At 43.8% G+C, this 23,284-nt stretch overlaps 1 protein-coding gene and 1 pseudogene across 5 annotated transcripts in view; both read left to right on the forward strand.

The window, feature by feature from the left end:
• The window catches only part of PRKAG2 (protein kinase AMP-activated non-catalytic subunit gamma 2), a 324,067-nt gene that overhangs the window by 223,408 nt on the left and 77,375 nt on the right, over positions 1-23,284 (forward strand). For 3 of the 5 annotated variants that reach the window (XM_050785863.1, XM_050785864.1, XM_050785865.1), the window contains one exon: positions 22,125-22,194. The exons of the other annotated variants lie outside the window; for them this stretch is intronic. In XM_050785863.1, coding sequence (XP_050641820.1) covers positions 22,125-22,194 — 70 coding nt within the window. The remainder of the gene's footprint in view (positions 1-22,124; positions 22,195-23,284) is intronic. 5 annotated transcript variants of the gene reach the window in all.
• On the forward strand, positions 1,127-1,224 carry LOC126951801 (uncharacterized; annotated as a pseudogene).

The following is a 23,284-nucleotide window of genomic DNA, read 5'->3' on the forward strand; positions in this document are numbered from 1 at the left end:
CGGTTTCACCATGTTGGTCAACCTGATCTCAAACTCCTAACCTCAGGTGATTCGCCCGCCTCAGACTCACAAAGTGCTGGAATTAGAGGCATGAGCCACCGCACCCAGCCCCAAGTCTATAAGATGTTAAAAAGAATTTTCAACCCATTCCTGTTTGCTTCTCTGTTGCATTCCAACCCATGATTCAGATTCTGGTAGTCTGAGGTTATCCAGGTTGTCGTATCGGTGGGTGGGAATAACTAAATTATGTACATTTTATTAATTACCCAGAACTCATAAGGACAAATTTTTTTCCTGTTTTCGATCTAAAGGGGACGGAAGCTATATTAATCAGCACTAGAATAGTCTAAAGCCCCTTGCACTTTAAGATATGTATGTGGTAAAGTATTTAGGCAAAAAAGCTAATTTTTTTTTTAAACGAGCAAATTTAATGATAATTTTTTCACATTGAAAACACTACTAATGATGTGGCTGAGATAAAGGGAACAGGACCTCTTGGTTTATAAAAGGTAGTAGAAATTTGGATTATTGCTGTGCTGGGCTCTACTGTGATGATTAAAATTAAAGTTTTTTCTGTTAATAATCAAAGTGAGATTTCCATTTTAATAAAAATGGAAAGAAGTGCCTACCTAACACAATTTTAGGGCAGTACATTCAGAGAAAAGGAGGCAAGGGATATTTCCTTTAACTTTTATTAGCACCTGAGTTATTTCTGAGCTTGAGGTCTTGCTGTATGGCAGTTCAGTCGTTATCAAATCAGTTGGTTTCAGGACCCCTGTGTACTCATAATTATTGAGACCTCAACAAGCCAGGTGTGGTGGTTCACACCTGTAATCCTAACACTCTGGAAGGCTGAGGCGGGCGGATCACTTGAGCCCAGGAGTCCAGGACCAGCCTGGACAACGTAGTGAAACCCCATCTCTACAAAAAAAAATTAGCCAGGTGTGGTGGCTCACATCTGTAGTCCCAGCCACTCGTGAGGAGGACCACTTGAGCCTGGGGATGTAGAGGTTTCAGTGAGCCCTGATCATGCCCTTGTACTCTAGCCTGGGTGACCCCATCTCAAAAAAGACCCAGTGGGATTTTGGGCGGTATGGATTCCATCTATTAATATTTACCATATTATGTGCCTGCTTTGACAGCACATATACTAAAATTGGAATGATACAGAGAAGATTAGCAAAACAAAAAAATATTACCATATTATAAATTAAAACTGTTTTTAAATATTATTGTGAAAAGATCAATAATAAACTCATTACATATTAGCATAAATATATCTTTATGAAAACGAACTCTTTTTTCATTGCTACAAAGCTTTTGAATGTCTAGGGTAGAAGAATTCGGTGGGATTCTCAGATCTGCTTCGGCACCCAGTCTGTTGCCATATGTTGTTTTGGTTGAAGTACATGAAGAAAATCAAGCCTCAAGCAGATAGGCAGTTGGAAAAAAAGAGGAGTGTTTTGGTTACCTCTTCAGATAATTGTGGATAGCCTTCTTGACAAGCAGTAGGGTTTTTTAAATATTTAACTGCTAAATAACAATCGTATATAATTATAGGGTACACTGTGATGCTATGATATGTGTCTACAATGCAGAATGATTAAACCAAGCTAATTAACGTATCTGTCACCTCACATACCTATCATTTCTTTGTGGTGAGAACTCTTAAAATCTACACTTAGCAGTTTTTATTATTAACTGTAGTCACAGTGTTGTGCAATCCAAGAGAACTTACTTCTCCCATGAAACTGAAACTTTGTACACTTTGGCCAACCTCCCACCTTTCCCCATCCACCCCCACCCCCAGTCTCTGGAACCTCCATTCTACTCGCTGCCTTTATGAGTTTCACTGTTTATAATATATAAGTGAGCTCATGCAGTATTTGTCTTTCTGTGCTTGGCTTATTTCACTTAGCATGATGTCATCTGTGACAACATGGATGAACCCAGAGGACAAGTGGTAGTTCCTTGAAGGTTAGCAGCAATGTGAAATCTAACACCATATCAATGAACTTTTAGGAGCCTAGTTACTAGAGTCTGTTATGTTAGAATCTGTCCATCTATCCTGCATTTTGGGTTTTTTGTTTGTTTGTTTTTAGGTGGAGTCTTGCTCAGTTGCCTAGGCTGGAATGCAGTGGCACAATCTCAGCTCACTGCAACCACCACCTCCCAGGTTCAAGAGATTCTCCCACCTCAGCCTCCCGAGTAGCTGGGATTACATGCACCCGCCACCAAGCCCAGCTAATTTTTGTATTTTTAGTAGAGATGGGGTTTCACTATGTTGGCCAGGCTGGTCTCGAACTCCTGACCTCAAGTGATCCGCCCACCTTGGCCTCCCATAGTACTGGGATTACAGGCGTGAACCACCATGCCCAGCCCTATCTTGTGTTTCGAATGGATCTTTCACCCGTGCATGATTTTGTAATACCATGCGTTAGTCATTTGGAAAATATTGGATCACTGACTAATGCAGATCTTCCAAATAGGAACACATTTTATTACACGATAACTACAAAGCATTTCTTAATAGCACCACTCATCTCCCCAGAGAAATCTCTAAGTATGGGGAAATTGTCAGGCTTATTGTGGCAGACACAAGGTTTCCAAAATTCTAATTTTTGCTTGAAAACTCAAACTTTGACAACAAATATGTCAGTTGTTTTCCTTGCAGTGACAGGCTCCGTTTATTCATTTTGGAAAAAACTGTCTACCAAATACCCAGGTCCAAATAACTACAATTTTTCAGGGTTTTAAAAGCAGCTCAGTTGCACACGTTTTCCTCAAGAACATCATCATAGTTTGCAATGGGAATGTTTTATGTGCACCTCTCATTTCATCACACAGAGTATTAAAAAGACACATACTCAAGAGCTGAGATTTAATAAAATGAATAAAATGTATGGCATTATCAAAGACCTTCTTAAGTGACACTGGCCTTCTCCCCTGGAGTAGGAGGCTGTCACAATTTGCCACTGCCTTGATGTGAATTAAGGCACCAGAATTTGCCACGGTGCTGACATTGATGGGGAAAAGCAGTGGTGGGTAAAAAGCAAATGACGCCTTAGTGTTGGCACAAGAAATTTCCAGCTGTAGACTCCCTGAAAAGGTTTCATGGACCTCAGGAGTCCTCTGGCCAGTTTTCAAACTGCTAGTGTAGCGTGTCAGCGTATGTCACTGTTGTCAAGCATTACTGTCATCCACAGATCTTTAGGAACACAGAGACAGGAACTGCTGAATTTGGTAGGATTTATGACCATAACCCCTCCCCCTGCTCTGGTTCCAGTCTTAACATGCAAACCATTCCCTGGAGTTAAAGTTTGCTTAATTGCCCACTTCTCAGCAGAAAAGTCCTTAACCATTACTATTTTTCTTCTAAACTATTTTTTTTTTGAGACTGGGTCTCGCTGTCACCAGGCCCACTTCTCAGCAGGAAAATAGTCAACCATTACCATTTTTCTTTTAAACTTTTTTTTTTTTAAAGACAGGGTCTTACTCTGTCACTCAGGCTGGAGTGCAGTGATGTAATCACGGCTCACTGCAGCCTCCACCTCCCAGGCAATCCTCCCGCCTCAGGCTCCTGAGTAGCTGGGACTACAGGCGTGTGCCACCATGTCTGGCTAATTTTTTTTTTATTTTATTTTTGCTGTTTAAAAAAAGAAATACCAAGTAGTCATTACGCTTTGCCACTCCCATATGGGGATGTGTGTTGGGGGGGCACACGTCCTCCATATATGTAGAATTAAATACCTACATATACCTTTAAAAAGCGCTGTATGAGTCCATTCTCTCGTGGCTATAAATACCTGAGACAGGGTAATGGATAAAGAAAAGAGGTTTAATTGGCTCACAGTTCCACAGGCTGTACAGGAAGCATGATGCTGGTATCTGCTTGGCTTCTCTGGAGGCTTCAGGAAACTTATAATCATGGCAGAAGGTGAAGGGGCCACACATACCTCATGTGGCGGGAGTAGGAGCAAGAAGGAGGGGAGGTGCTGCATGCTTTTGAGCAACCAGCTCTCATGAAAACTCACTCACTATCATAAGGACAGCACTGAGGGGATGGTGCTAAACCATTCATGAGAAACTGCCCCCATGATCCAATCACCTACCAGCCCCACATCCAACAATGGAGATTACAATTGGGTGTGAGATTTGGGTAGGGACACAGATCCAAACCATATCAAGCACAACCAACATGACAAAAGTTGGTACACACTAATTTTTCATCATATTACTTGCAACTTAAAAATGCAGTCTTGGCCAGGCACGGTGGCTCACACCTATAATCCCAGCACTTTGGAAGGCCAAGGTGGGCAGATCACTTGAGATCAGGAGTTCGAGACCAGCCTGGACAACATGGTGAAACTCCATCTCTGCTAAAAATACAAAAATTAGCCAGGTGTGGTGGTAGGCGTCTGTAATCCCAGCTACTCAGGAGGCTGAGGTGGGAGAATCATTTGAATCTGGGAGGTGGAGGTTGCAGTGAGCCAAGATCATACCATTGCACTCTTATCTGGGCAACAGAATGAGACACTGTCTCAAAATAAAATAAAATAAAATAAAAATAAAAGTAAAATAAAATAAAATAAATGGTTTAAATCATTCTTTCCCTCAGGCCTAACTTAGTACAGATGCTGGCTACTTGCTCTTCGGGTGAAGGGAAATTTGAGCACATTTAGTGACAAGAACATTCCTTTAACTCATATCCCATATGAATGACTACATCTTTCAGGCAAGGGGCATCAGAAGAGATCCGCTCTATTTCTTTATTATCTAGTCTCTGATCATAAAAAGGAAAAAAAAGAAATCCTGGCCCTCTACTCACATACCTGATTTTCCCCCTTTCTTTCTGTTTTGTTGTGTTTTTTTGTTTGTTTGTTTGTTTTAAGAGATAGGGGTCTCATTATGTTGCCCTGGGTTAAAACTCCTGGGTTCCAGCCATCCTCCTGCCTCAGCCTCCCATGTAGCTGGGACTACACACACGGACCATTGCACCCAGCCCTCTATTACATTTCATTTTAAGGTAAACTATTATTTTACAGTACTCGACTCGATTTTCTTTTTTTTTTTTTTTTTTTTGAGACAGAGTCTTGCTCTGTCGCCCAGGCTGGAGTGCAGTAGCGTGGTCTCGGCTCTCTGCAAGCTCCGCCTCCCAGGTTCACGCCATTCTCCTGCCTCAGCCTCCCGAGTAGCTGGGACTACAGGTGCCCACCACCTCGCCCGGCTAATTTTTTGTATTCTTTTTAGTAGAGACGGGGTTTCACCGTGTTAGCCGGGATGGTCTCAATCTCCTGACCTCATGATCCGCCCGTCTCAGCCTCCCAAAGTGCTGGGATTACAGGCTTGAGCCATGGTTGAGATTTTCATTCCCTAAAGCCTGGTTTCTCATTCCAATTGCAGCAAATGTCTTTTTGTTGCAGTTACTAGGGTTGCTTGTTAAATCGATGTCTCTTCCCTTTTACCGGCCCCTCCTAGCAATGTCTCCGCACTTTTCCCAGGTGCCCCCAGCCCTTCGTGCTGACCCTGCTGGTTCTCACACACCAGTTTTCCCAAAGCAGGGGGCATGAGGACCACGGTGGGATGCAAGATGCTTTCAGGCAGTATAAGGATGAATGTTTTCATAGCGATGTTTTTGTATATCATGGAAAAATATATCTAGAACCTCAAAACCTATGATTTCATGGAATTGTTGCCTAAGGGAAGACTTGGGGGTTTTTAAAAGTCAATTTAAATAACTGTGTAGGTTGTATGGGGATATGATAGAATGACAACTGCCCAAAGTTTGGGAGGCTTAGCTGATGAATCAAAAACCTCTGTCATTCTTCCTCAGCATGATCCACACCACCCACCCCTCCTCTCCGCCAAATGACTCTGGAAGCTACTCTAGTTACACACCAAAGGTACTTTTTTTGGACAGCCAAGTAATATCTGAAGTGTAACAGATTTATTGCAGCATTCCTCCTTTATTCTTACCTCACACAGGCCCATTCCATCTCTGTTCCCTGACATTCCCAATCTCTTTCGTATTTACTTTCTAATCCACAAAGTTGAAGCTGTTCTTATCTCTGCAGTACCTCTGACCTGCTGCCTTAATTTTTACATTCACTGTAACGACGTCTTCAATATCCCCACTGACTCCAGGCTCTCCCGCAGCCAACCCTCTCTACTGTATGCAGATATTACGATTTTTTTATATTGCCAAAAACGATTTGAGAATATCTACATTCACTTCTTACATGCAATCCTATGAAATCCAATTCCATTCCTTTCACTCCCAGTGGTCTCCTCCAATCTTTCTTTCACTTCTCTACAAGAATGCTCTCCACTCTCAGATACAGGCCATCAGCACATCCTCACCTTCAGGCTCTTCCTCTGCCACAGCCGCCGCCCAAATGCCCACCTTTCCTTGCTCCCTTCAAAATCTGCCTCTGCACATTTCTATAGGAAGCCTTCCTCTCAAGATTTCCTCAGCATTGGTGCCCACTATGCAGTTGCTATAATTTTTTATTATTTATATTACTTTGTAATTTTTTACAGTGTGATATCTGCAGAAATCTGGTTTCCCCAGTTATAACTGTCACCTAATTAGAATATAATCTTCTGAGGGCAGAGCCTGTATCTCCTTGCATACCCAAATGTTACCTAGGATGTTTCTGGCTGCAAAGCAGCAGAGAACTCCAACTCAAACTGGCTTAAAGGATAAGGACATCTATTGCATCATCTATACAGGTACAGAAGCAGGCTAGGCCCCAGGCAAGGTGAGACACAGCCCTGCTCAATGCTGTTACCTAGGACGCACAATCTTCTCTCTGTCTGCAATGGCTTCATCGGAAGACTGTTTCTCAATAGCAGTCGGGGCTGCGTGCTTGCTTGTGGCAAGAACAGGGAATGGAGGGGGCTGTGCACACATGCATGTGGGATCTGGCTGTCTCCAACCCTGAGTCCTCCCTGGTAGCCCAGGGTAGCTCAAGAGAGCTTGTCACTATCATGAAAGCGTATATGCTGCAACAGCATTTGGGTTATTCTAGGAAGGAAGGTAGAGGAAGAGTAATGGATGCCGAATAGGCAGCCATGAGTACCCACTCCAACTGGCTCCAGTGTGCACACGTCAAATGGTAGATACCACTACTGAGGTTACACAAGCGAGCCGACAGTGGCAAATATCCATCTATCCATGTGTAATATGACATAGGTAATCTGTGATATTACATATATGTGTAACATATAGTACATATTTTATATGTATGAGCTGAGGAATAACTGAAATGATACATTTAGATAAGAATCAGAGTTATGTATAATACACTAAACACATAGCTAAAATTATACAGTATCGGGGAACTGCAAAATAATTTAAGAGGCACTAGATGATGTGATTACTTATGCAGAAAAATCCTAAGAAATCTACAAAACAACCACTAGAACTTACAAGTGAATTTAGCAAGGTCACAGGATACAAGGTTAATGTATAAATCAACTGTATCTTTATATGCTAACAGCAAACAATTGGGAAATGAAATTTTATAAGCAATTTCATTTATGGGAGCGTCAAAAAATAAATAGGAATAAATTTCACAAAAGATATCTAAGACCTTTATGGTGAAAACTACAAAAGATTGCTGAGAGAAATCAAAGGGCTAAACAAATGGAAAGATATTCCATGGTCATGGATTGGAACACTTAATACTGTTGTCATTTCTTGCCAAATTGATCCATAGATCAAATGCAGCCCCAGCCAAGATTTCAGTAGATTTTGTTTTAAATTCTGTAATGTATATAGAAACATAAGGAACTTAACGGACTCACAGCCATTTCTTAAATGAAGAACAAAGTTGGAGAATGTCCACTACCTGATTTTAAGGCCTATTATAGAGCTACAGTAATTAAAACAGTGTGGTCATGATGAAAGTATAGATATAAATCAATGAACAAAACAGAGAATCCAGAAATAGATCCCCACATATGGTCAATTGATTTTAAATAAAGGTACCAAGGGAATCCAATGAGGCAGTAAAATCTTTTCAACAAGCAATGTGGAACAATTGGATTTCAGTGTGGAAAATATGAACCTCAATCCTTGCCACATATCATAACTTAAAAATTAAATCAAAATGGATCCTAGGCCTAATGTAAAAGGAAAATGTAAAACTTCTAGAAGGAAACATTTGAGACAATCCTCACAACCTTGAAAGGAGAGGAGGCGAAGATTTCTTAGGACACAAAAAGCATGAGTCATAAAATGATAAATGGGATCTTTTCAAAATTAAAAACTTTTGCTCTTTGAAAGACATGATTAGGAATATGAAAAGGCAAGCCACAGAAGGGGAGAAAATATTCACTATTCACAGTACATGTATCTGACAAAGGACTTACATCCTAAATGCATTTTTTAAAACCCATTGTATTATCCAGTTGTGTAACAGATTACCACAAACTTACTGGCTGAAATCATGCATTGATTATCTCATAGTTTCTGTGGGTCAGAAGTTCAGGCATAGCTTAGTTGAGTCCTCCGCTTCAGGCTCTTTTGTGAAGCTTGCAATCAAGATGTTGGCCAGGACCAGGGTCTCATCTGAAGGCTCAGCTGGTGAAGGATCCATTTCCAAGCTCATGTAGTTAATGGCAGGGTTCAGTTCCTTGCAAGCTGTTGGACTGAGAGTCTTAGTTCATCGACATGGGCCTCTCCTGCATGGCAGCTTGCTTCACCAAAGCCAGCAAGAGAGTGATCTGCTAGAAAGACAAGCCACAGTCTTATGTATATAGACAGAAGCTTAATAATGGAAGTGGTGTCCCATCACCTGTGCTGAATTCTGTTGGCTAGAAGTAAGTCACTAGGTCCTGCTCACACTCAAGAAGAGGGATACACAAGTACATGAAAACCAGGAGGTGGGGATCATTCATTGGGGGCCATCTCAGAGTCTGCTTGCCATATTCATACAACTCAATAAGAACAAAAGCTCTAATAAATACACAAAAGATGTCTACAGTCACTTCACAAAAGAAAACACATGAATTACCAATAAACACAAAAATATATCATTGTCCTCAAGGAAATGTAAATTAAACCCATAGCAAGAAACCTATACACCCACTGGAATGAATAAAATGACAAAAAATGTTAAAAGACCATACCAAGCATTGATGAGGACATGGAGCAACTGGAACTCTTGACCACTGTGGGCAGAAATGTAAAATGGTACAGCCAGTCTGCGAAAGGGGCGGTTTGTCATGTTAAACACACACCTACCAAATGACTCAGCCATTCTACTCCTTGGTATTTGCCCAAGAGAAATGAAAGCATATTCCTACAAAGATTTGACCACAAATGATCATAGCTTTATTCCCAATGGTCAAAAAGTGAAACTATCCCACATGTCCATCAACAGGTGAATGAATAGACAAAATGGGGTCTATCCATAGAATGGGATGCTACTTAGCAATAGAAATGAACAAACTGCTGGTATACTGAGTGACATGAATCTCAAAATCATTATGCTAAGTGAAATAATCCTGGAACGAAAGCACATATACTGTATGATTCCATATACACAAAATTCTAGGAAATATTTATAGTGACATAGTGATAAAAAGTAGATGAGTGGTTGCCTGGAAGAAGGGATGAAGCACAAAGGAGCATAAGCAAACTTTTGGAGTGATAAAAAATGTTTTTTTCTCTACATTTTATTTTTTAAATTTTCTCTTTAATATTTACTTTTTAAATTTTATTTTTCCATAAGTTATTGGGATACAGGTGGTATTTGGTTACATGAGTAAGTTCTTTAGTGGAGATTTGTGAGATCCTGGTGCATCCATCACCTGAGCAGTATACTCTGCACCATATTTGTAATCTTTTATCCCTCGCCCCTCTTCCACTCTTCCCTCCAAGTCTCCACAGTCTATTGTATCATTCTTATGCCTTTGCGTCTTCATAGCTTAGCTTCCCACATATCAGTGAGAACATACAATGTTTGCTTTTCCATTCTTGAGTTACTTCACTTAGAAGAATAATCTCCAGTCTCATCCAGATCATTGCAAATGCTGTTAATTTATTGCTTTTTATGACTGAATAGTATTCTATCGTATACATATACTGGTGATTTCATCCTAGCTCATCAAATTGTACACTTGGAATAGAAATCATTTATTATAGGTAAATTGCACCACAATAAAAAGGGACACTACAAGTCATTCTTTAAAGGATTTACATTATAAGGTACGAAGATCCTGCTTCTCCATTTCCTTGGCTCTGTGTCCGCAGTTCACTCTAATCCACCATAAGTAGCTACGTAACACTGGATAGTAAATGAAGACCACAGAAGTCTCCAGAATGTAGAAGATGTGGTGGAGGCATTAGGGGGTCCCTTTAATTTCAGCTGGAATATTGTACTTCCTTTTGATCACGGTATGTAGAGCAGAACCGAAGTGGAAGTATTCTGTCTCAATCATGTTTGTAATTTTTCATCAATTTAGGAATAGAGCTTCCACCCAATATGGGATTTAAAGGGGCTGAAAAACAGTTAACAGTGATCTGTTCTGGAAAGGGTTAATGAATAATAGATCAGTTGCAGGGGAGGGAGCAGAGAATAGAGAGAGTGCCTTGTGACACTATATAATTCTGTGTGTTGCATTCTAATATAGATACAACATATTTCAAAGTTTGTGACTTGGCTGTATTAAGAATTGAAAGGTTAGGTGAACTTGGTGAGCAATACTTATTTTTTTATTTGCGAAGTATTATAAGACAATACTAAGAGTTATCAACCTATAAGAGAATATAAGTATTCACCTCCCAATAAGTCATGTTAAACACAAAGCTAATAATAAAATATTTTGATTGGCAAAAAAAAAAATGGATTTATTTGCGAAAGGCAAGAGATGTATACATTTCAGACTGTAACTAATGAATTTGAAGGGTAGCAAGCCAATGATGCTGATTCTCCATGTTTGTCAAGCTCCTTCTTTATATCTTCTATGCCAGTTTCTAGGCATGCCAGGACATGTTCGTTCAACAGTTATTTTATTAACCAACTACCCTGGTTCCTGGCACATAGCCCATATTAAGTAAGTATTTGCTGAATGAATGACTGTCTTCAAAAGCTTACCATTGTCTCCTATTTTGGAAATTCGAAGATAATTTAACATAGAGAATCCAGACAAAGGACTTTTTAGGTTAATCAATTTTCTTCACCTTTTGTTTAATAACACTTCCTTTGAAACATGTTTCCAGCTGACTTGAGCTGTACAAAGTGGTTGCCACTCTCTCTGAAAAGATACTGGGGAATAAATTATCTTTAAAGAAAATCTTAAATAAATGTTAGGGAGGAACTAATTTTTATAGCATCTGAAACTGTTATTTAGAAAGATATCAAAATGAACAAAACCTTTTCTCCAAATATATTGATTAAAAACAATCAACAGAATTAATGCACTTCTTTCTGGGGAGTGGGGTGGTCTCACTTTGTTGCCTAGGCCGGAGGGCAGTGGCGTGATCACAGCTCACTGCAGCCTTGAACTCCTGGACTCAAGCAGTCCTCCCACCTCAGTCTCCTATGTAGCTAGCTGGGACTACAGGCATGAGCCACTATGCCCAGCTACATTTTGTTTTGTTTTGTTTTTTGTTTGTTTTTTTGAGATGGAGTCTCAGTCTGTTGCCCAGACTGGAGTTCAGTGGCGATCTCGGCTCACTGCAAGCTCCGCCTCCTGGGTTGACGCCATTCTCCTGCCTCAGCCTGAGTAGCTGGGACTATAGGTGCCTGCCACCACATCTGGCTAATTGTGTGTGGGTGTGTGTATTTTTAGTAGAGACGATGTTTCACCATGTTAGCCAGGATGGTCTCGATCTTCTGACCTCGTGATCCACCCGCCTTGGCCTCCTAAAATGCTGGGATTACAGACGTGAGCCACTGCGCCCAAACCCCCCCGCCTTTTTTTTAAAGATGGGGCCTCCCTGTATTGCCCAGGCTGGTCTCAAACTCCTGGGCTCAAGTGATCCTCCCACCTCAACCTCCCAATGTGCTAGGATTACAGACATGAGCTGTAATCTGGCCAAGAATTAATGCTTATAGTGTTGAATATATATTTGAGATTTTTTTCGAATTTCTACACTACTTTTAAAAATCAATTGTCTTCCCGGCCGGGCGCGGTGGCTCAAGCCTGTAATCCCAGCACTTTGGGAGGCCGAGACGGGCGGATCATGAGGTCAGGAGATCGAGACCATCCTGGCTAACACGGTGAAACCCCGTCTCTACTAAAAATACAAGAAAATTAGCCGGGCGAGGTGGCGGGCGCCTGTAGTCCCAGCTACTCGGGAGGCTGAGGCAGGAGAATGGCGTGAACCCGGGGGAGCGGAGCTTGCAGTGAGCCGAGATCGCGCCACTGCACTCCAGCCTGGGGCACAGAGCAAGACTCCGCGTCAAAAAAAAAAAAAAAAAAAATCAATTGTCTTCCCTTAACAGAAACTAAAGTTGGCCAGGTGACGTCACTCATGCCTATAATCCCAGTGCTTTGGGAGCCTGAGGCAAGAGGATCGCTTGAGCCCTGGAGTTTGAGAGCAGCTTGGGCAACACTAGCCGGGTATAGTGGCACGTGCCTGCACTCCCAGTTACTTGGGAGGCTGAGATGGGAAAATCACTTGAGCCCAGGAGTTCAAGATTCCAGTGAGCTATGATTGCCCCACTGCACTCCAGCCTAGATGACAGAGCAAGACCCAGTCTCTTAAAAAAGAAAGAAAGGGCCGGGTCTGGTGGCTCACGCCTGTAATCCCAGCACTTTGGGAGGCTGAAGAGGGTGGATCACTTGAGGTCAACAGTTTGAGACCAGCCTGGCCAACGTGGTGAAACCTCGTTTCTACTAAAATACAAAAAATTAGCTGGGTGTGGTGGTGCGTGCCTGTAGTCCCAGCTACTTGGGAGGCTGAGGCAGGGGAATCGCTTGAATCAGGGAGGCAGAGATTACAGTGAGCCACGATCGTGCCACTGCACTCCAGCCTGACAACAGAGGGAGACTCCATCTAAAAAAAAAAAAAGAGAGAGAAAAGAAAGAAGGAAACAAGGAAATTGAAATTGTAGGGTGGTGGCAAGAGCTGGCAAATCTCTCAGCCAGTATCCATGCCAGGATCTCATAGTGCCAGCGAACTTTGGTCCTCAGATAGAATCTATTACAATAAAAACTGTCCTGCCATCATTTCTTAGCACAGTCACTTTTTTTCCTTCAAAATGTTAATTCCAACACTACACGGAAAGTGACTATAATGATTTCCAAACAGGAATGAGGTCCAAGGGAAGCATGAGTAAATTGAGTGAAATAACTTCTAAACCCATTTATGCTACTAAACTCAACTGTTTCCCTACCAAGTTTTAATGGATGTCTGAATGAACAATTCATTTCACTCAAATATTTTTTGAGTGCCTACTATGTGTCACACACAGGCAATACAAAGATGATGAGTCATTCTTTCCTTTCAGAGAGCAATGTGGGACTTAAGAGGAAACATAAAAGTAAATCCCAAGCCAGTGTGTTAAGTGCCATATGGAAGCATGTGGGTTCAGAGAAGTAATTAACCAGGCAAGTTGTGAGAAAAGGTCGTGAATCAGGGAAGGAAGGAAGCGGAGGGAGGGAGGAAAAGAAGAGTGAAAGAAAAGAATCAGGAAAGGTGTTCAGGGAAAGATTGAGCTGAATCTTTAAAAATAGTAAGAGCTAGCCAAGGAATGGAGGAAGTAACAGGGGGAGGCCAGAATGCTCAGAAACCCTTACAGCAGTGAGTGTATGGTCTATTCCAGGACAATGCCTTAAGGTTCAGGTGTGGGGTACATAGAGGGACATGGCAAGAGAAGGTGAATAAATAATCAGGCCCTTCCCCCCAGCTCAGGAGTTTGCCAAGAAAATCCTAAAGATTGCTGAGAGCCGTTGAGTGGTTCTAAGTGAGAGAAAAATAAGTCTGTTTTGTTTTTGGTTTTTTTTGAGACAGAGTCTCACTCTGTCACCCAGGCAAGAGTGCAGTGGCATGATCTCAGTTTACTGCAACCTCCACCTCCCCAGGTTCGAACAATTCTTGTGTCTCAGCCTCCCAAGTAGCTGGAATTATAGGTGCATGCCCCACACCCGGCTAATTTTTTTTTTTTTTTTTTTTTTTGTAGAGACAGAGACGTGGTTTCACCATGTTGCCCAGGCTGGTCTTGAACTCCTGATCTCAGGTGATCCACCCGCCTTGGCCTCCCAAAGTGCTGGGATTATACGTGTGAGCCACCATGCCTGGCCAAGACTGCAGTTTTAAAAGGTCACTCTATCAGTCAGGGTTCTTCAGAGAGACAGAGCCAACAGGTGATAGATGATAGGTATGTAGGTAGCTAGACAGATAATAGATGATTGATAGATTGATTGATTGATTGGTAGGTGAGGGGGGATTTACTGGGGGAATTGCCTCATGCAGTTATGGAGGCTGAGAAGTCCCACGGCAGGCCATCTCCAAGCTGGAGTCCCTGGGATGCAGGTAATGGTAGCATGGCTCAGTCCAAGTCTGAAAGCCTCAGAACCAGAGAAGCCAGTGGTGTAATTCTCAGTCCAAGGCCAAAGGCCTGAGAACCAGGAGGCTGCTGCTGTTAAGTCCCAGTGTCAAGACAGGAGAGCCTGGAGTTCTGATGCCCAAGAGCAGGAAGAGGAAAGTGTCCCAGCTCCAGGAGAAAGAGCAAGGAAATCCTCTGTCACCTTTATTGTTCTCTCTAGGCCCCCAGCTAATTAGATGGTGCCTGCCCACACTGGGGGCAGATCTTCCCCACTCAGTCCACTGACCCACATGCCAGTCTCTGGAAACTCCTGCACAGACACACCCAGAAATAATGCTTTACCGGTTCTCTAGGGGTTCCTTAATCCAGTAAAGATGACTGGATTCAAAGTTAACTATCATAGGCACTCTGGCTACACAGAAGCAAATAGACTGGAAAGGGGGCAAGACTGGAGGAGCCAAAGCTGCCCCGCTGGCCAAGCCTGAGAAAATGGAAGCCTGAACCAGGGTAGGTGTAGTGGGGAGAGAGACAAGTGGATTGCCTTAAAAGAAACCAAGACGACAAGATGAGAGGACTGGGGCACAGTTTTAGATAAACTGCATCTGCGTTGGTGTAGAAAACTCCAATGGAGATGGAGCAGGAGGCAGTGTGGAGCTCAGGAGAGCGCTGGGCTGGGACTGAGACCTGGACGTGCCAGGCACAGTGGTGGGTTGGAGGTGCTTGGAGAATGCCCAGTGGGAATGGGAGCAGAGTGCACGTGCAGCTCCTGTCCAACATCCAGGGGGTTTCACGTCCTTCTTTTCCCTTTGGAGGACGCCCTTGCAGAGCAGAGTGGAGCTCAAGGAAGACAGCAGGATGCACAGAAACTGAGAGTTTTGTATGCTAAATTATTCAGGAGCTCCTTACCCAATATTTGAGGCTGATTTATTTCTTGCAGGAGCTATTTAAGACTTCTTTTTAAGAGGCAGAGCAAACTCATATCCGACCTCTGTGCATAAAGGAGTGCTTTTTTGGCAGTCGTTTTATGATTAAGTTTTCAGGCTGAAGTTTTCCCTTCTGATAGTCATTCAAAATACAGTGTTTTGCTGCACCTGGGCACAATTATGTGAGACACACCTTAATAATTTAGATTTTTTTTTTCTTTTCTGTTCTTTTGTTTCTTTTTTTTTTGAGACAGAGTCTCACTCTGTCACCAGGCTGGAGTGCAGTGGCGCGATCTCAGCTCACTGCAAGCTCTGCCTCCCGGGTTCAAGTGATTCTCCTGCCTCAGGCTCCTAAGTAGCTGGGACTACAGGTGCGTGCAACCACGCCCCGCTAATTTTTGTATTTTTAGCAGAGACAGGGTTTCACCATGTTAGCCAGGATGGTCTCGATCTCCTGACCTTGTGATCTGCCCGCCTCGGCCTCCCAAAGTGCTGGGATTACAGGCATGAGCCACCGCGCCCGGCCAATGATTTAGCATTTTTTACCAACCAAGAAGTCACACTTGTGGTGGCTCCGTGTTTCTCATTCTCTCAATAAAGTCCAACTTGGGTCCCTCTGTTCCCTCCCACCACACTAAAGTCCAGTAACCTCAGACTGGCTGATGTTATACAAATAGAAATGTTCCCTGTGGTGGAACTGCGCCAGGCTGTTAGCAGGACCCAGTGCCTCCCTGCCATGGTAGGCCCATTTTGTTCTCCCTGGAGAGATCGGTCTGGATTATCAGGAGGGTTTGGGTGGTGGATTTGGTCTGTTTTTGCTACATCAAACATCCCTGATGCTGATGGCTGGAGACATGAGTTGGTGTCACAAGTGCAAGCCCCTTCTCTCTGCTTGCATGACATTGCCCACGCCCTTCCCCTCCCTTCGCCTCTTCTCCCGGCTTTCCCTGCCTGCCTGAAATAGCTAAAATTAAGTCTGGCATAAGTCTGTTAAGACTTTAAGAAAACATTGCCATAAAAGGGCAACTGACGACCACCAGCTTCAAGTTCTGTGTGCTGACAAATCCATCTGTCTTTTGACTCTGCACGTTAATGTACATACCTAAAAAGTAAAAGCCATCAAATTCCTGAAATTGACTTAGTGTGTTATAAAAAAAAAAAAAATCTCATGACTTTTTCTGTTCTTCTATGACTAGCCTCCTTTCTAAGGAAGAAAACATGAGATGTCTTACTAAGTGAAAAACCTGTGGAAATAAATTCAATCCCACTAGCACATTATATATAAAAGTTTTTATTTTAGGCTACTCCTGTACACCCATTATCAAGTGGAATTGCATAAAACATTAATTGTTTCAATTTCTACTCTCTACCAACCTCTTAGTGATGGTTTATAGGTCTTTTCAGTCTGTGAACCACTTTTGCAGTCCTCCTGGCATACTGCCACTTGCTGCCCATTTCTGCCTCCCAAAAAACAACCCATCACGATTACAGGTGAAATTGATGGTGCTTATCAGAAACACCGATAAGAATTTTTTAAAATTATACTAAAATTATTGCAAGAAACAAAAGCATAGACTTAAAAATAGAACAAGAGATACTTCCTGTGTGCCACCAAACTTTTTAAAAATTAAACTTTTTACTCTGAGATAACTGTATATTCACATATAGTTGTAAGAAATAATGCAGCGAGGTCCTGTGTACCCTTTACCTAGTTCCCCACAGTGGTAACATCTTGCAGAACTAAACAGTACAGGAGAAACTGGAACCCTCATACATTACTGGTAAAAATGTAAAATGGTGCAGCCACCTTGGAAAACAGTTCAGCAGGTCCTCAAAATATTAAATGTAGAGAGGCTGGGTGTGGTGGCTCACGCCTGTAATCCCAGCACTTTAGGAGGCTGAGGCGGGTGGATTACTTGAGGTCATGAGTTTCAGACCAGCCTGGCCAACATGGTGAAACCCCATATCTACTAAAAATACAAAAATTAGCTAAGCATGGTTGTGCGCACCTGTAGTTCCACCTACTCAGGAGGCTGAGTCAGGAGAATCACTTGAACCCAGGAGACAGAGGTTGCAGTGAGCTGAGATTGCGCCACTGCACTCCAGTCTGGGCGACAGAATGAGACTCCGTTTCAAAAATAAATTTTAAAAAAATATATATGTTAAACATAGAGTTACCCTGTGGCCCAGCAATTCCACTCCTGTGTATGTGAAATGAAACATGTGTCCACACAAACACTTGCACAGGAATGTCCATAGGAGCATTTTCACCATAGCCAAAAAGTGGAAACCACCTGAGTGCCCATCAGCTGACAAAAGGATAAACAACGTGTGTGTCCACACAACAGAGTATCTTTCAGCAGTAAACAGAAATCAAGTGCTGATCCGTGTTACAATGTGAACGGGCCCTGACATTAAGCAGAAGCTGATCACAAAAGACCACCTATTGTATGATCCCATTGATGAGAAATGCCCAGCATTGGCAAATCCATAGAGACAGGAAATGGTTGCCTAGGGATGGGTGTCGGGGTTGAGCAGGTAATGGGAAGTGACTGCTAATGGGTACAAGCTGTCTCTTTGGGATGATGAAAATGTAAACTTAGATAGTTGCACAATTATGAATATTCTGAAAATCATTGGACTGTACACTTTAAATGGTGAGTTATTTTATGGTATGTGAATTATATTTCAATAAAGACTCTTTGGCCAGGCACAGTGGCTCACGCCTGTAATCCCAGCACTTTGGGAGGCTGAGGCAGGTGGATCACTTGAGGTCAGGAGATCAAGACCACCCTGGCTAACACAGTGAAACCCCATCTCTACTAAAAAAAAAAATACAAAAAATTAGCTGGGCGTGGTGGTGGGCACCTGTAGTCCAAGCTACTCAGGAGGCTGAGACAGGAGAATGGCGTGAACCTGGGAGGCAGAGCTGGCAGTGAGCCAACATTGCACCACTGCACTCCAGCCTGGGCAACAGAGCAAGACTGCGTCTCCAAAAAAAAAAAAAAAAAAAAAAAAGATTTTTTTTGTCATTTCCTCCATAGAATTAAATCAGCTTGGCCTGGCTCATAGGGAAAAATACAGGGTGATATCACAAGCAGGAGATTGACATTGATACAGTCAAGATGTAGAACAGTTCAGTCACCACAAAGATCTCTTACAGCCATAGGCACCTCTGGCCCCCTACCCCAGCCCCTGATCTGCAGCATCCACTAATCTGTTCCTCCATTTTGAACATTTTATTTCAAGACTATAATATAAATGGAATCATACAGTATGTGACCTTTTAGGATTGGCTTTTTCCCCCTCAGCATAATTCCCTGGAGATCTATCCAAGTTGTTGTATGTGTCAATAGTTGCTTCCTTTTTCTTGCTGAGTAGTATTTTATGGTATAGATGGACCTACCACAGCCTGCTTCACCATTCATCCATTGAACGACATCTGTTATTTCCAGTTCGCACTGTTGCAAATAAAGCTGCTATGAACATTCATGTACAAGTTTTTGTGTAAATGTAAATTTTCATTTCCCTGGGATAAATGCCCAAGAGTACAACTGATGTGTTATATGGTAGTTGCATGGTTAGTTTTATAAAAAACTGCCAAATTGTTTTTAAGAGTGGTGGTTTTCGACTGGTCACAGTGGCTCACGCCTATAATCCCAGCACTTTGGGAGGCCAAGGCAGGCAGATCACCTGAGGTCAGGAGTTCGAGACCAGCCTGACCAATATGGTGAAACCTCATCTCTACTAAAAATACAAAAATTAGCTGATCTGTGCTGAGGCAGGAAAATTGCTTGAACCTGGGAGGCGGAGGTTGCAGTGAGCTGAGATCATTCCACTGTGCTCCAGCCTGGGCCACAGAGGTAGACCCTGTCTCAAAAAAAAAAAAGCAATGGTTCCATTTTGCATTCCCACCAGCAGTGTAGAAGTGATCCCGTCTCTCCACATCCTCACCAGCATTTGGTGTTGTTACTGTTAAGATTTTAGCCATTTTAACAGTTGTGTAGTGGTATCTCATTGTGGTTTTAATTTACATTTATATAATGATCAATGACTTTGAACATCTTTTCATACACTAATTTGCCATCTGTGTATCTTTTTTGGTGAAATAGCTCTGTGTCATTTGCCTATGTTCTAATTTGATTATTTTCTCCTTTTTCTGTTTAATATTGATAGTATTTATGTATTCCAGACATTTTAATTTTATTTTTGCTATTTATTGGAGAGCAGGGCTAACCCATAGGCAGTGTGCTAGTAATTTATTGGCTATGTGGATCGCAAGTATTTTCTCCTACTGTGTAGCTTTTCTTTTCATCCTCTTAACAGGGTCTTTCACAGAGCAAAAATTCTAAATTTTAATGAGGTCCATTTATCAGTTTTTCCTTTTATGGACTGTGTTTTTGGTGTCAAGTCTAACTTTTGCCTAGCCCCAGTTCCCAAAGATTTTCTCCAAAAAGTTTCATAGTTTTAAGTTCACAATCTAATGTGAACTCATTTTTGTGTAAAACGCAAGGCTTAGGTTGAGGTTTGTTTTTGTATTTTTACCTTTTGATATCCAATTACTCCAGTTCTATTGCCTTTACACCTCCATCAAAAATTGGTTTGCCATGTTTGCATGGGTCTATTTCTGGGTTTTCTATTTATTTCTATTGATTATTAAATCTATTCTTCTGCCAATACCATTGTCTTGATTGCTGTATCTATATAGTTTGCTTTAATATTGAGCTATTTCAAGATTAAAGCATTCTACTGTAGTCCCAGCTATTCGGGAGGCGGAGGCCGGAGAATAGCGTGAACCCAGGAGGCAGAGCTTGCAGTGAGCTGAGGTCGCGCCACTGCACTCCAGCCTGGGTGACAGAGCAAGACTCCGTCTCAAAAAAATAATAAATAAATAAAGAATTCTAGAGCTTGCGCCTTTCCATATATATTTTAGAATAAGCTTATTTATGTTAAAAGAAAAAAAAAACGAATTTGGTAGCAATTGCATTAAACCAAAAGATTAATCTGGGGGAGAACTGTCATTTTTACTGTGTTAGGGCTTCCAACTCAGGAATGTCTCTCCATTTATTAGCTCTTCTCTCATTACATTTTGTGATTTTCAGCATACAGCTACTATACATGGTTTCTTGAGTTTATGCCTAAGTATTAATTTTCTTTGAAGTGATTGTATTAATAAGTGATATTGTTTTAAATATTTTTCCATGTGTTCATTGTTGGTTTGTAGAAATGTGATTGATTTTTCTGTGTTGATCCTGTATGCTATGATCTTACCAAACTCACTAGTTCCAGGAGACTGTTTTCTCTTTTTCTTTTGTAGATTCTTTGGGATTTTGTATGTAGATAACTTATGTTATCTGCATAGGTGTTTTTCTTCCTTTCCAATCTGTATGCGTTTTCTTTCCTTTTCTTGCCTTATTGCAGGGCCTAGTACTTCTAGAACCATGTTGAATAGGGTTAGTGAGAGCAGACACCTTGGCCTGGTTTCTGAACCTCTTAGGGAAAGCAGTCTTTCACTATGAAGTATGATGTCTGCTGTAGCTTTTTACCATGAAACATCTTAGCTTTGTTTTCTTTCTCTCTCCCCACCCCTTTTCTTATTTAAAGGGGTTTAAGATTTAGGGATTGGCGCAAGTAAGATGACAAAGCAAAACGAGAGGCATTTTCAGGACTTCCTCTTTCAGGCCCGGCTTGCAAGAGCGCTAGGGCCAAGCTCCGTTCAGCCCTAATCGGTGCTGGAGCTAATCGCATTCGCGGCTCCAGTGCACTCTGCAGGGATGGGCCGTGGGGCCAGGGACCTCGGTCCCCTCTGGGCCTGTCCTGCCCTTCCAGGCAGCTAGTGGCTGCTGGCCGCGCCGCCTGCCAACCTGAGTTGGCCATAGTAGAGACTCAGATACCCAGCTCCTGAGCGGCCAGGGCCAGATTCAGCGTGTGTACGCTTTTGGCAGCGGTTCCCCAACCGAGAAGACACTCGGCTCGAAGAGAGGACGCGAATTAAGAGTTCCATGTTGGCGGAAAAAAAAAAATGGATAGCGACAAAGTGCATCTACAATACGTGCAGCCAACGGAACGATTTTTGTTAAGGGGGCCAGGGATGGGCAGTTATATCTAAAATTTGGAAAGGGAAGAGGAAAGCGAGAAAGGCTTCCCTAGCTGGCGCCCCGGGGCGTTCTGCAGCCTCCAGCCCCTCTCCCCGCCCCCGCGCCGCAGAGCCCACACCTGCGCAGGTGGAGCCTGCGCGGCCGCCGGTGCTGGGAAGGTGAGCGGCACTGGGGGGCGTGGGAGCGGGGGGGCGGGCCGCGGGCCTCTCCCAGTGGCCGCGCGGAGGGGAGGACGCGGGCCGCGTCCGGAAGGGGGCGCCCCGGGCCCAGGCGCGACCGCCCTCGGGCTCCCGGGTCCCTTCCCACGCTTCCTCCCGGGCGGGCCGTACCAAGGCGCGGGGGGGAGCGGCGTGTCCCACTCGCGGAGGGGCACGCGGGCCGCGGCCGCGCCACCTGCGGCGGCGGTGGCGGCGGCCTCGGGCGGGTGGGGGCCGCGCGCCCCGCTCCGCCCCCGGCCCCCGCCGCCCGCGTCCCCCGCCAGGCCCCTCCTCCCGGCGGCGCGGCAGAGCCAGGCCCGAGAGCTCGGCCGGCCGCGAGCCCGCCGGCCGGGGACGAGCGCCGCAGCTCATGCTGATCGCTGTCCTCCTCCTCCCCCTCAGGCGGCGCTGGCGGCGGCCCCGGGACCCGCGGAAGCCGGCATGCTGGAGAAGCTGGAGTTCGAGGACGAAGGTGAGTGCGCCCCGCCCGCCGCCGGCCCGGCGCTCCCACGGCCCGGCCGCCCGAGGACCTGGACCCCCGGGGACCCCGCGCCCCGTCTCCGGCGCAGCCCCACGGCGAGTTGCGTCCTGCGGAAGCCCGGGGGCCGGGGCAGGGACCAGGGCGGGGAGGCGGGCGCCGGCGAGCTCGGGCTGCGGGGTACCGGGCGTCCGCGGAGGGGACGCGAGCCGGGCTCCCAGAGCGCAGCCCGCAGCCAGGCATCCGCACGGATGGGCGGCCCTTTTGTCCTTACTCGCAGAACTCGAATTAGAGCAAGGTGTCAGGGAGCGCTAATTGTTTGTGCTTGTCACCATGCACTCGGAGGCAACCCCGAATCATACCCACAGTCCAGACCCTTAATCGTAGACTGGTGCCCTTATCTGTGCCTGTGAAGATACCACCGGCAGGGTGTGTCTTCTTTTTTAATGGGGAAAGTTAAATAGGAAAACCTGAAGAGGCTTATTGAATCGGTGTTGAGTTCAGGCGACCCTCTCACTCCGTCATTTCTGTCGCCTCTCCTCTCGGTTGTTTTTTTCCCTCCCCTGTCTTCTTGTGTCTTACAGGTAAATAACTTGGATCTTATCTTGAGGCTGTCAACATTTGAAAGGCACGAGGTCGTTCTTTGGCAAAATTAATATTTAAAATGGAATGTGACGAGCTTTCACCAGGATCTTATTTTGAAGCTGTTAACATTTGAAGGGGATGAGCTTGCTCTTATGCAAAATTAATATGTAAAATGAAATGTGATGAGCTCAAAGTCGGGAAAGAACTTTATATAAGATGCTTGACAATTCGAGGACTTGAAAAGGCCTTCTTCACACTGTCTTGTGTGCTTCCATTATTTATTTAGCAACTTCTCTTTTTTCCGGGAGTATGGATAGAATAAAGCTCTCGAGACAAAGAATGTGCCATGTGGATGCTGTCCCTTGTGCCAACTTTACTTTAATACCTCTGTTCATTCACAGTCAGGCAATTACTTAAATAAGCCTGCACAGCCAGCATGGACGTGTTAACCCAATAGAATTAGCCGGGTGCCTGTTATCTTTTAGATTCACTGCAGCAT

The sequence above is a fragment of the Macaca thibetana genome, chromosome 3, assembly GCF_024542745.1.
Source record: "Macaca thibetana thibetana isolate TM-01 chromosome 3, ASM2454274v1, whole genome shotgun sequence".
In the NCBI taxonomy this organism is placed as follows: Eukaryota; Metazoa; Chordata; class Mammalia; order Primates; family Cercopithecidae; genus Macaca; species Macaca thibetana.